Source organism: Rhinolophus ferrumequinum, chromosome 6 (assembly GCF_004115265.2).
Source record: "Rhinolophus ferrumequinum isolate MPI-CBG mRhiFer1 chromosome 6, mRhiFer1_v1.p, whole genome shotgun sequence".
Taxonomy (NCBI): domain Eukaryota; kingdom Metazoa; phylum Chordata; class Mammalia; order Chiroptera; family Rhinolophidae; genus Rhinolophus; species Rhinolophus ferrumequinum.
Window position 1 is genome coordinate 99,126,257 of NC_046289.1, and position 12,862 is coordinate 99,139,118.

General features: G+C 45.4%; 1 protein-coding gene across 1 annotated transcript; it reads right to left on the minus strand.

The window, feature by feature from the left end:
• Positions 1-1,670: 1,670 nt before the first annotated feature.
• LOC117023640 (translationally-controlled tumor protein-like) lies at positions 1,671-2,179 on the minus strand. Its single transcript, XM_033108669.1, has one exon. The coding sequence runs from the start codon at positions 2,117-2,119 to the stop codon at positions 1,679-1,681; it is 441 nt and encodes a 146-aa protein (XP_032964560.1). The 5' UTR covers positions 2,120-2,179; the 3' UTR covers positions 1,671-1,678.
• Between the last annotated feature and the right edge of the window lie 10,683 nt (positions 2,180-12,862).

Below are 12,862 nucleotides of genomic sequence, written 5' to 3' on the forward strand. Positions count from 1 at the left end.
ACCCTCATCTCCCACGGAGGACTCAGCAAGTGTTTCCTCCTGGGACTACAAGTCCTGTATCCGGGCTGCCTCAGCAAGCACTTCCCAGCCCACAGGGCCACAACGACCTTCGCTTTCTCCAGCCTATGCTGGTTGGAGAACCGTCCATGTCTTCCTGGACTCAGCCAGGGTTCTCCACGGGGGTCCAGCTCTCCAGCAGCTGCCCCTCCTGGTCTTCCTGAGACTGAGTGTTCATACGTACAAACTGCTGCACCGCCCTTCAGAGAGCTTTGGCCGGCACCATACCCTGCTCGCTGTGCCATGTGTCATGCAGGGTGTCAGGCGGGGTCTCCTGTCCCGCTCCCCACATAAGAACGCAGGACATGGTGAAGCCAAAAAGGAGCCATAGGTAGGGGATCCATACTACTATATTCTCGCTGGTGGCTGGGTTGGAGACACAGGAAGTAGGAGCCACAGGATCCACTACTTGCTGTCCGCTTCTCTGTAATCTGCAACCCTCACTCTGCCGCTTGCAGGCCCAGCCACCATCTTCTTGCTAGCCCCCATTTTTCTGCTAGCATTGCCATGGCAGTTATATTCGTGGCCAATGGCTCACTGGTTACAGCTGACAGCCAACTAGCCACAGCTGATGGCCATCCAATCACAGTTGATGGCCATTTACTACCTGAGCCAGCACCTTTCCAGGTGAGGCCAAGAGCTTGGAAACTGCACTCCTGGCTCTGTCCCCACAGAAGCCCTTACAGTTCAATTGCGGAGTTCGTACTGACTAGACTGGTCTGTCATTTCAGACCTAAAGCAGACTCCTTAAACTTAGCCACTACTGGAATGGGCAGAAAACCTCCCCATTTCAGCTGCTGTTCTCAAAATGGTCAAGCTTTTCAGTGAATTCCTGCTGAGTACTTATAGGCATTTCTACTCTCAGATCTGTTAGATGCTTCATTACTTACCTCTGCTTCTTTCTACACATATTCTGATACCATGGCTGCCAATAGTTGGTCCTCACCAACTTATATTTTGGAGTTCATGGAAAGTTCGCCTAGTATAGTATTCTGGTCATACCATCATAAAAAATACCAAGGAATAAGTGGCTTAAACAACAGAAATTTATTTCTCATAGTCCTGGAGGCTGGAAAGACCAAGATGAAGGTCCAGCAGAGTTTGGTTTCTGGTGAGGACTCACTTCCTGGTTTATAGATGGTGCCTTCTCGCTGGGTCTCTCTTCCATGTGTAATTGTAGAGATGGCAAGAAAAAGAGATCTCTCTTTCTCTTCTTCTTTCTATTTCTTCTCCCCATTATTAGGGACCCACCCTCATGACTTCATTTAACCTTAATTACCTCCTAAAAGCTCTACCTCCAAATATGGTCACATTGGAATTTAGGGTTCAATCTATAAATTGGGGAGGAGGACACAATTCAGTTCATAGCCCCTGGCTGTTTGTTTGTTTTGAGTGTAAATGCATTTTATTTTTAGACAACTGAGATGACATGATTTTCTCAAAAACAAAGCCTCTACTCCAAATCAATCAAGGTCAAAATAGACGGAGAGCTCCAGGTGACACCTGTCCCATCTGTCCTAGTGCTGTTGTGTAGGGTGAAAAGCAGCTGCCAGTTTGATGATGACAGGTGATGGATCCCACTGGCCCACTGTGTTAACATTTTTCCGTTAAAGAGAATCACCTATGGGGTCACACTATCCAAACGGCAGTCCAGCAGAGCAACCGTGCCATCTGGATTCAGGTTTTCACCAATAAAGAACTGGTAGATTTTGAAATGAGCAAGGATGTGCTTGATTTGTTCGGCGGTCCCTGTCATAAAAGGTGCGACTCTTTCCGGTCTCTGTTCTTCAAGTTTCCTTTTGATTGATTTCATGTCATCTTTGAGGTACTTCTTGTAGGCTTCTTTTGTGAAGCTGGTTTCCTGCAAATGACGGTTCACGACAATGTCAACACCAGCCACTACTGTGCTTTCGGGACCTTCGCCCTCTGGGCCTTCCGCGGAGGCATTGCCACCAATGAGCGAGTCATCAATGTCACCCTCTGTCCTACTGACCATCTTCCCCTCCACTTCCAGGCACAGCCCGTCCACAGTCTCCTGGATCTTGCAGGTGTGGGAGAACATCTCATGGCTGATGAGGGCCCTCTAGAGCAGGGGTGTCCAAACTTTTTTCACCGTTTTCCACCAAGGGCCCTATGCCGTAAAATACACACACAGCCGGGCCACTCACTCGAGGTGAAGTACGTGTTGCCTCACCTGGTTTATTTAAGTAAACTAAATATACTTTTGGAATTTGCTGCAGGCCAATTAAAAATGGATTGCGGACCTCAGTTGGCCCATGGACCGCTATTTGGACACCCCTGCTGTAGAGGATCGTGACAGCTGAAAGGAGACCAGGAGGGCGGTGCTGGCTGAGCAGGAGCTGGAGCTGGGAGCAAGCACCATCCAGCTTGAGTGGAGCTAAGGGGGTGGAGGGAGCAGGCAGAAAAACCATAGTTTCTGTGTTTGTTTGTTAAGAAAAGCAAACTGCCACATGCAATGCCTCATTTGGATGTGTCTTGAGTCTCGGGAGCTTGACTACCCTATGTTCTCCTACAAATGGACCTTGAGATTCTAGCAGGGGGAGTGCAGCTACTCCTATACCCTTGACAGAAGAATGGTTCTCTCCTCTGTCAGGGAAGTTCGTCCTTCTGTAGGGATGCAGATGGCATGGTGAGGGAGGAAGGGGCTGCCTCTCCTAACCAGCCAAATCAACCCTGGGATCAATGGCGTGACAGATGTGGCAGCAAAATCACCCTCACACCCCATAGCACCAAGTTTTGTTTTAAACATTGTCCTTGCGTTTTTGGTTTTGTTCCCCAGTTGTTCTATCTGTTTTTGAGTGGGGATCCAGAGAGACTAAAAACGCTGTTACCCATTATGCTAAGTGAAATAAGCCAGTCATACCCAAAAATATAAGAATCCATTTATGTGAAGTAGTTAAAATCATAGAGACAGAAAGTATAATGGCAGTTGCCAGACGTTGCCCAGATCAAAACTTAGAACATTAATAGCAGTCGTTCCCCGCCACCTCTTCCAAAGGTAACCATTATGTTGACTTCCAACACCATAGGTGGAGTTGTGCCTGATTTTGAACTTCTAAATGGAATCAGACCATACAAAGTCTTTTGTGTCTGGCTTCTTTCCCTCAACATTATATTAATGAGATTCTTCCAGATTATTTTAAATAGCAATAGTGCCTTCATTTTAATTGTTCTATATTATAGCATAGTAAGGATGTAACACAATGTATTTATTCTATGTTGATGTGCCTTTGGGTTGTTTTCCAGTTCGAACTATCAGGAATAATGCTGCAATGAATATTCTTACATTTCATGAGCATATGTATACTTTCTGTTGTGTACATAGCTAGGAGTAAAACTGCCAGGATATAGGATAAGTGTATATTCAGCTTAGTAGATATTGCCAAACTGACTTCCCCAGTAGCTGTACCAATTTATACTCCAGCAGAAATGCATGCGTCCTGCTTTCTCTACGTCCTTGTCAATACTTGGTACTGTCAATCCCTTTGATTTTGTTTTTCTGACAGGTATGGAGCAGTATCTCATTTTAGTTTTAATTTACATATTCCTATGACTAATGAGCATGAGTATCTTTTCATATCAACATTTGAATGTTCTCTTTTATGAAGTGTCTTCTCATGTAAGACTCAAGTTTGTGCCTCATAGACTCTTCTACTGTAGGATTGGAAGATACAGCAAGGGATCCTGAAGATAAAAAGGAACTTTGCATCAGCTTAAACCCAGCTTTATCAACATCAGGAATGACACAGTGGGATGCCAGCATAAGACACTGAACTCTGGGAAGCCTCAAACCAATACCCCAGAAGTAGGTGATGGGTTGGACACATGGCAACATGGGGTCTTCAAAGGAAACCCATTGGCTTGTTGCTCGTAGACTTATAAGTTGTCCGATATCTTGGAAACACCAGGACGTCAAGGTCTAGTTCTCAGCCACAGATTCAGAAAAGAGCTTTTGCAAACACAGTGAGCCAGCACTTACTGTGCACGTCAGAATGCCGGTGTATTAGTTCACGCTGTGAACCAGGATTGCCAAGCATTCCCGTCTCTGACCAAGACACTCTCCCTATAAGAAAACAACTGGGGCCGCGGGGTGGCTCAGGCGGTTGGCGCGACGTGCTCCTAACACCACCAGTTTGATTCCCACATGGGCCAGTGAGCTGCGCCCTCTACAGCTAAGATTGTGAACAGCAGCTCTCCCTGGAGCTGGGCTGCCCTGAGCAGCCAGAGGTCGGTGTGAGCTGCCACAGCTGCTGTGTGTGCTGCCGACCAACGACTGGCCACCGACTTTCTCAGCCGGGGGAGCGCAAGGCTCATAATACCACATGGGCCAGGGAGCTGTGTCCTACACAACTAGACTGAGACACAACAGCTTGAACCAGAGTGGGGGGGGGGGTGGAGGGGGGGAAGAAAGGGGGAAAAAAGGCAATGATCCCATAAGAAATAATGACAAAGAAGGGACTCCCTTCATAGTCACAGTCAGCAAACCTGTTTTCCCAGACCTACCTTAATTCTCTACTTGATACATGCACGCATGTCAGAGGAGGGGTTGATGGGGAGATTGGGGGGTCTCGGAAGGAAAGGAAGTTTATGACGTTAGACGATAGCCATCATGGAGCTGGAGATGGTGGTTATACCATCAGGATTCATCCTTTGAGGCTGGGAACACCACAGTCCCGAATAAAACCTCAGTTCTAGTAGCAAAGGGGCAGGGATGGCTGTTACATAGGTAGATTTCACAACCTGTCTTTATGGAAGGATGAAGAAAGGACCGGCTTTCCCACGCTCAGCCTCACCGAGCCATGTGTGTAGTGCCCTCTAGTGGACTATGGTGGCACTTCAGTCAGGCCGATCTGAATCCTCTACTTTCCACCTCTACCACTGATCCAAACCACCATCATTTCAGGCAAGAATTATCCTAATTGGTCTCCCTCCTTCCACTCCTGTCCACCAGAATGATCTTTTAAAACCTTCATCAGATTGTGTCACTTCTCTGCTCAAAACTCAGGAGGGGGAGGCCGATGGCTCAGTTGGTTAGAGCCCGAGCTCTGAACAACAGGGTTGCTGGTTGAATTCCCACATGGGCCAGTGAGCTGCACCCTCCACAACTAGACTGAAGACAATGAGCTGCCACTGAGCTTCTGGAGGGGCGGCCGGATGGCTCAGTTGGTTAGAGTGCGGGTTCTCAACAAGGTTGCCGGTTCAATTCCCACATGGGATCGTGGGCTATGCCCCCTGCAATTAAAGATTGAAAATGGTCACTGGACTTGGAGCTGAGCTTCGCCACAACTACGTAGATTGACTTGGAGCTGATGGGCCCTGGAGAAACACACCGTTCCCCAGTATTCCCCAATAAAGTTTATTTAAAAAACAACAACTTAGGAGTAACTTTCCTTCTCACTGAGAGTTAAAGCCACAGTCCTCACTCCCCCCACTCCCCCACCCCTCTACCCTTCACTCACTCCGGTGTAGCCGCACCAGGCTGCTTGCTCTTCCTCTGCAAGTATAACACAGCAAGCATGCCCCCCCATCCCCTGCCTTGCGTTTGCTATCTCTTCTACCCGGAACACATGGCTTACTCCTTCACAACTATACTCAAATGTCACCAAATGTCACCCCCCAAAAAAAGAAGAAAACAGCCTTCCTCCTACCATTCAACTGGATTTTTTTTTTCTGTGAAAAAATTTTGTATTTAGAATTAGCCCGCTGGACTCAGTTTAGATGATCCCATTTTGTTGGCAACATCCAAAGCATCATAGTCAGGAGCCAGCCAAACACATGCCTTCTTCTCTCCATCAGACTTGATCAGGTGTTGACCTTGGTCCCGTCAATGTCACAGAGCTTCTTTCCAGCCTGTTTGATCCAGTGCTTGTTGGCCTTGACGTCCACAATGAACACAAGTGCATTGTTGGCTTCTGTGTACCTCATGGCTGACTCGGGCGTTAGGGCGTTAGGGGGAGTTTGACGATGACATAGTAGTCAAGCTCGTTTCTCCAGGGGGCGCTCTTCCCAGGGTATTTAGGCTGCCGTCAGAGCCGCAGTGTCTTGGGCCTTTGGAGGGTGGGTGATGTCTGGATCTTCTTTTTTGTGGCTGTGGACTCCTTTCAGGACTGCTTTCTTTGCCTTCAGAGCCTTTGCTTTGGCTTCGGCTTTGGGAGGGGCAGGGGCTTCCTTCTTCACTTTCGGCGCCATCTTCATGAAAAGCTGGATTCATTGTTTTGCCATAGCATTTAACACCATCTGACATGTTGCTTATTTACTTGTTATATACCCTCGTATGTTATGTGTGTATTACCTGTGTCCTCCTACTAGAATATATATTTCAAAATGGCAAGAAACTTGTCTGTTTTGTTCACAGTTGTATTCCCAGCTAGAGCAGTGCTTAGCATGTAGTAGGTGCTCAGAATTTTTCTGGATAAATAAAGGAAGCAAGATCTGAGCAACGAGTAGGCATTATATGGCCTTCGTTGTTTCATTCTTCGATATCAAAACTTGATGTCACAAAAAGATCAACTCCACAAATGTATATAAAAATAATAAAATTCCAATTATAATCTCCACAGATTTCTTTTTAATTGGATTAAATTATCTTAAAATTAATTTGGAAAGAATAAAGTACCTGTGAATAGCCAATAAACGTAGGAAGAATACATTAATGGTTACCAGATATCAGAAGACACTATAAAACTACCATAATAAAATCCATATGATATTGCATAGGGATAGACAGATGAACCAGTGTAACAGAATAGAAAATCCAGGAATAGGTATCTCTTTACAAGAATATAACACATAAAAGGTGAAATTTTAATTCTGTGGGAAAAGGATGATTATATAATAAATGGTGCTGCTATTATTTACCAGGAAAAATTGGACCCCCATTTCATACTATTTACAAAAATGAGTGCCAAGTAGATTCAATCCTGAAATGCAGTTGATACTTTCAGAACCCTAACATAAGTTCAAATATTGTTAACTTTGCCCTCATGCCTCTGTGAAGACGTATGACTGACTCCATCCCAGTCAGAATTGATAGTGCACATTGTTCCTTTCCTTTAAAAAATCCCATTTCCTGGCTGGGCCCAAGCAGAGCGAGGAGGAGTCCCTGTGGGGAGAAGGGGATCCGTGGTGGTTGAGTGAGGTGTGGGAGCCCAAGCACAGCTGGGAATATCAGAGTTCAAGTCAGGTGAGGAGGGCGTTGATGACAGGGCAGGACAGTGGTGACACAGAAGACACCAGGGGACTGATCGAAGAAGTAAATACAGTATTTTGATGATAATAGGATAATGGAAACCAAATTTCTCAGTATCAAAAATGTAAGGACAGGGGTTGGACGGATGACTCAGTTGGTTAGAGCCCGAGCTCTGGGCAACGGGGCTGCCGGTTCGATTCCCACATAGGCCAGCGAGCTGCGCCCTCCGCAACTAGAATGAAGTCAGTGAGCTGAGACAGCTCCCGGGTGGCCAGATGGCTCAGTTGGTTAGAGCACGGGCTCTCAACCACAAGGTTGCTGGTTTGAGTCCCACAAGGGATGGTGGGCTGCACCCCCTACAACTAGCAACAGCAACTGGACATGGAGTTGAGCTGTACCCTCCACAACTAATATTGAAAGGACAACAATTTGACTTGGAAAAAGTCCCAGAAGTACACACTCTTTCCCAATAAAGTCCTGTTCCCCTTCCCCAATAAAATCTTAAAAAAACAATAAAAAAATATGTAAGGACAAATAGAGTAATAGAGAAACTAGAAAATCCCTATGGTGTTGGACTGGAATAGGAATGGTTTTCACTTGATATAAATAGGTAAGGATGCATGTGTAAGTGTATGTGTGTATAAAACATGTGTTCCTTAGACCTGTCCTCTGAGAGCAGCTAGAAGCAGCGACATCCTAAAGCAGGGAGCCCACTTAGCACCCAGATCTTAGATTCTGAGAGCTTAGAAGCCTGGCGGAGACCATCTTAATCAAATTAATCAAGTAACCAAAGTTAACATCACAACTCATGCAACAAATTGAATTATGGTAGGATGCAAGGGAAAGAACACAGAACCACTTCCGTGATATTCCTGCTAAAGTTCGTAACTTGAATCTAGACATGAGGACACATCAGACAAACCCAGATCAAGGGACATTCAACAAAATAAGTGGCGTGTTATCAAAAGTGGTCATGAAGCTCAAGGAAAGACTGAGGAAATGTTTCAGACTAAAAGAAACTAAAGAGGGATGAAAACCAAAGCAAGATGTACTCCTGGGTTAGATTCTTTTGCAAGCACGTTGTTGGGACAATTGGTAAAACTCAAATGGGGTCTGTGGGTTAGATTGTAGTGAAGTATCGTCGTCAGCATCCTGGTTTTGATGCTTGTGTTGTACTCATCATGTAAGAGAAAGTTGTATTTGTAGGAAATACACACAGTAAAGTATTTGTGTGATTGACAGGGCATGTGATGTGTGACAATTAAGTTTGCAAACTTGTTGCAACAATGTTGCTAACCTTTTTTTATATCAGAGGGACTATTCATTATGAATTTGTACCAGCTGGACAAACAGTTAACCAAGTTGACTATTTGGAAGTGCGGAAAAGGCTGCGTGAAAAAGTTAGATGACCTGAACTTTTCGCCAACAATTCATGGCTCTTGCATCACAACAATGCACCAGCTCACACGGCGCTGTCTGTGAGGGAGTTTTTAGCCAGTAAACAAATTACTGCATTGGAACACCCTCCCTGCTCACCTGATCTGGCCCCCAATGACTTTTTCTTTACTTGAAGATCAAGGAAATATTGAAAGGAAGACATTTTGATGACGTTCAGGACATCAAGGGTAATACGATGACAGCTCTGATGGCCATTCCAGAAAGAGTTCCAAAATTGCTTTGAAGGGTGGATTAGGCACTGGCATCGGTGCATACGTTCCCAAGGGGAGTAATTCGAAGGTGACAGTAGTGATATTCAGCAATGAGACAGGTAGCACTTTTTCTAGGATGAGTTCGCAAACTTAATTGTCCAACCTACGTATGCTGGCAACATACTCTTAAATGGCTCAGGACGAAAAGTTCTTTGCACTAGTCTTGTGATTCTTCTGTAAGTTTGGAATTATTTCAAAATAAAAAGAAAGGAAAAATATCTTGTTTTGACTACTGATCCAGTGGGGGAGGAAGAAACATGAAACAAAATTGCGTGGGTACAATTTAAATTTAGATTTTTGTGTACACATATACATACCTCAACACAAAATAATTGTCAACTTACAGAAAGAATGAAAGCATGTATTTCTAGAAAGAGAGGAGTAGTGGGCGTGGAAAGCCCATTTCTGATCACCCGTCCCACTGATCCATACTATCCATTCCGGCATAATTCCACACATTTGTGGCATAGCACTCCTGTCGTAGTGATTCAGTGCGTGTCCTGAGGAGTACTGCCTCTGTGCAGCTGTGCTTTGGTGGCCTGTCCCAGCGCCGTACCAGGCCAGCGTCTGCTTGCGTCGGGTACAGTACAGCATATGACCACTAAAGCCGTGGTCGTGGGCCTACTCCCACAACTCCTTTGCTGTAAAGTGGGCCCCTGGTCTGCTACAGTTCTGTGGGACCCAGGAGAGTGGATCAAATACTCCATAAGCCTGCAGTGCATGGTGCTGGCTGATCCCTCGGGCAGGAAAGGCAACCCATCCCTGGGATATGTGTCAGTTCCTGTGAGGGAACTGCTGGCCCTTCTGGGATGGAAGGGGTCCCCTGTGCTCGGGGCCAGCCTCAGTCAAAGCCGTCAGCCTTGGAGCAGTCTCCCTCGGTGTCTCCTACACTGCCTGGAGAACCTGAACAGGCCAGGTGGTGTGCTTGCCTTCTTGCATCAACTTTTTCCATGCTTCTAGAATCCATCCTAATCATGAGTTCCCACCATCTCTCCTGATTCTTGCCAGGATATTGAATTCTATAACTTAAGAGAGGGATCTCAAGTCAATAGACTCTTCCCTTTCCAATTTTATGTTCCTTCCCCCTTCATCAAGTACCCCTAGAATTCAGTACCATGTGTACCCTCAGTACATGCTGGCTGGGCCTTGCTACTCCTCTGGGGTACAGTCCCTTTCCTCCCTTAGCAAGGCCAGCACTTCCCTGGCTGGGTTACACTACAGCTAACCTAGGACAGGCCGAGCAGCTAGGAGGGGAGGTGGGCACATCCTGAGGGGTTACCTGTTCTTTGTGAGGGAGATGGGTCTGCATTTTCTCTCAGAAGAGACGGAGTGCTGGCTCTTCCCACGGAGGAGTGGGCCACTTCTGAAGGCCCAGAGAGTTCAGAGGAATTAGTGGCATCAAAATCTTCAGCGACATCCATGCTGATATCTGTGCCACTTGTCTGGGTCCCAGGGGTTTCCAACCAGGACCCTAACTTTAGCATAAGACATCTACCTCACTTGGGCGTTTAACTGTCTTTGAAGTCAGTCACTCAGACTGGAACCCCCGGCTTCTCCACCCCCTCCCTCTGCAGGAAACGTGGGCCCCTTGTATGAACCACAGAGGTCCTCTAATTTCCATGTCTGGCTTTCAATTGCTTGTTACTGGCCCTAAGTTGTTCATTATCCTGTAGCACATCCATGGAGCTTAGCAAGGGACTCCAGTTCCATCATCCTTATAGCTACTATTCCCTCCATATAGCTCAAGCATCTGACACATTGTGCCATCTGTCTAGAACATTCCATTCTATTGGTCCACTCTCCCAATTCACTACTGGTTGTCTGTGTTCTGACCTACCTCTAGTGTTGGAGCCCTTGCTGTCAAATGGACGGTGATCCAGTCCCCAAAACCCCATCTTATCAGCTGCTTTCTCGTTCACTTCTGGTACCAACTGTTAAAGGTCAGGTTCTCAAGAAAAAGAGAGAGTTTAGGATGCACAGTGCTTAGTAGAGACCCACACCTGTGAAAGGAAGGGAGCAAAAGCAGGATGGGGCAGAGGGAAAGTCAACCTGTGCCAAGAGTGCCACCAAGTCTCAGCCAATCGTCAGGTCACTGGAGTGAGAAGTCCCATCGCAGTTGTCACCATCGAGTCTACGTGGCTGGACCTTACACCCCTACTTTGGTCAGTCACCAGATGCAGGCTGTTCCAGCAAGGACATGACCTCAGGCAAGATAGCTCTGAAGGCTCTGAAGCAGCTGGGGACTAACTGCTGACCACTCTCCCTGCAGCTGGGCAGCTGGGCCCTCCTTGAAGGGGGGTCTGGGCAACACATCACCATTATGTCCCCCAATAACATGAAAGTCTGTAAGTCCCGAGTGTACAGCGGGTGAACTCACCCAGGCAACCACCTCCAGCTCAAAAAATAGACATATCAGCAGCGCCCCTTTTATCCGCCTTCTCAGTCAGTGTCTCTCCCCCAAGGTGACTATCCTTCTTTTATCACCATAGACTCATTTACCCGCCTTTTTTTTTTTTTTTAATTCTAACTGTAGTCAAATACACACCACGTAACATTTACCATCCTGACCACTTCCGGGCACCGTTCCGCAGTGTGAAGAACATGACGCTATTGTGCAATTCAGCTCCAGAACTCAGCTCATCTTGCAAAACTGACCCTCCACACCCATTAAAGAACATTTCTCCACTGCTCTTCCCCAGCCCTTGGCAACCACACTGTGAATTTGACTACTCTAGGTACCTCATATAAATGGACTCATGGTATTTGTCTTTTTGTGACTGGCTTATTTCACTCAGCAAAATGTCCTAAAGGTTCCATGTTGTAGCGTATGTCAGTTTCCTCCCATTGTATGTGTGTACCTTACTTTGTGTATCTATTCTTCTGTCAACAGACACTTGGGTTGCTTCCATCTTTTGGCTGTTGTGAATATGAGTGTATTTGTTTACCTGCTCTTGAACTTTATACAAATGGAATAAATTATACCATGTGTATTCTTTTCTGGCTAGTTTCTTTCCTTCAACATTATGTTTGTGAAATTCATCCATCTTATTGCATAAAGCAATAGTTTATTCTTTCTCATTGATACATAGTATTCTGTTGCATGATCACACGCCAATTTGCTTATTTATTCTACCATTGATGGACACTTAAAGTTGTTTACTGGTTTTAGCTATTATGAAGAGTGCTACTATGAATATCTTGTTTGTGCCTTCTAGTATTCACATGTCTGCATTTCTGAGGGTATATATATACCCATGAGTTAAATTGCTGAGTTACGTATATTTAGTTTTAGTAGGTACTGCCACATAGTTTTCCAATTGGCTATACCAATTTATCCTCTTCGGAGCACTGAATGAGTGTTCCAGTTGTTTCAACATCCTCAACAACACTTGATATCGTCATTTTCATTTGAGCCATTCTCATTGGTATCTCACTGTGGTTTTACTTTGTATTTCCCTGATGACTAATGAGGTTGAGAACTTTTCATGTTTGTCCGTCAATTGCATATCCTCTTTTGTGAAGTGCTTGTTCATATGTCTTGCCCTTTTCTTAGTTGAATTGTCTGTTTCTCTTTTTTTCTTGTTGAATTGTAGCATTATAGTATGTGTCTGTGTTTTTCAAAGAGTTTAATTCTGTACTGCAGATCACATGGGCTTGCTCTAGAACCCAAAGGACCCTTCTATGGCTTGCCACAAATTACACATCCCGCCCTCTCCCATCTCCCACCCCAACACACACTTGCGTGTTCTTGGTAAGTGTCCACTGTTGAATATATGCATCACAAATATAAATTATATTTATATAATGTATAATATAATATAAATATATAATTATTTCCTGAACCATTTGAGAGTTAATTGCAAATATGATGCCCTTTGACCCCTAA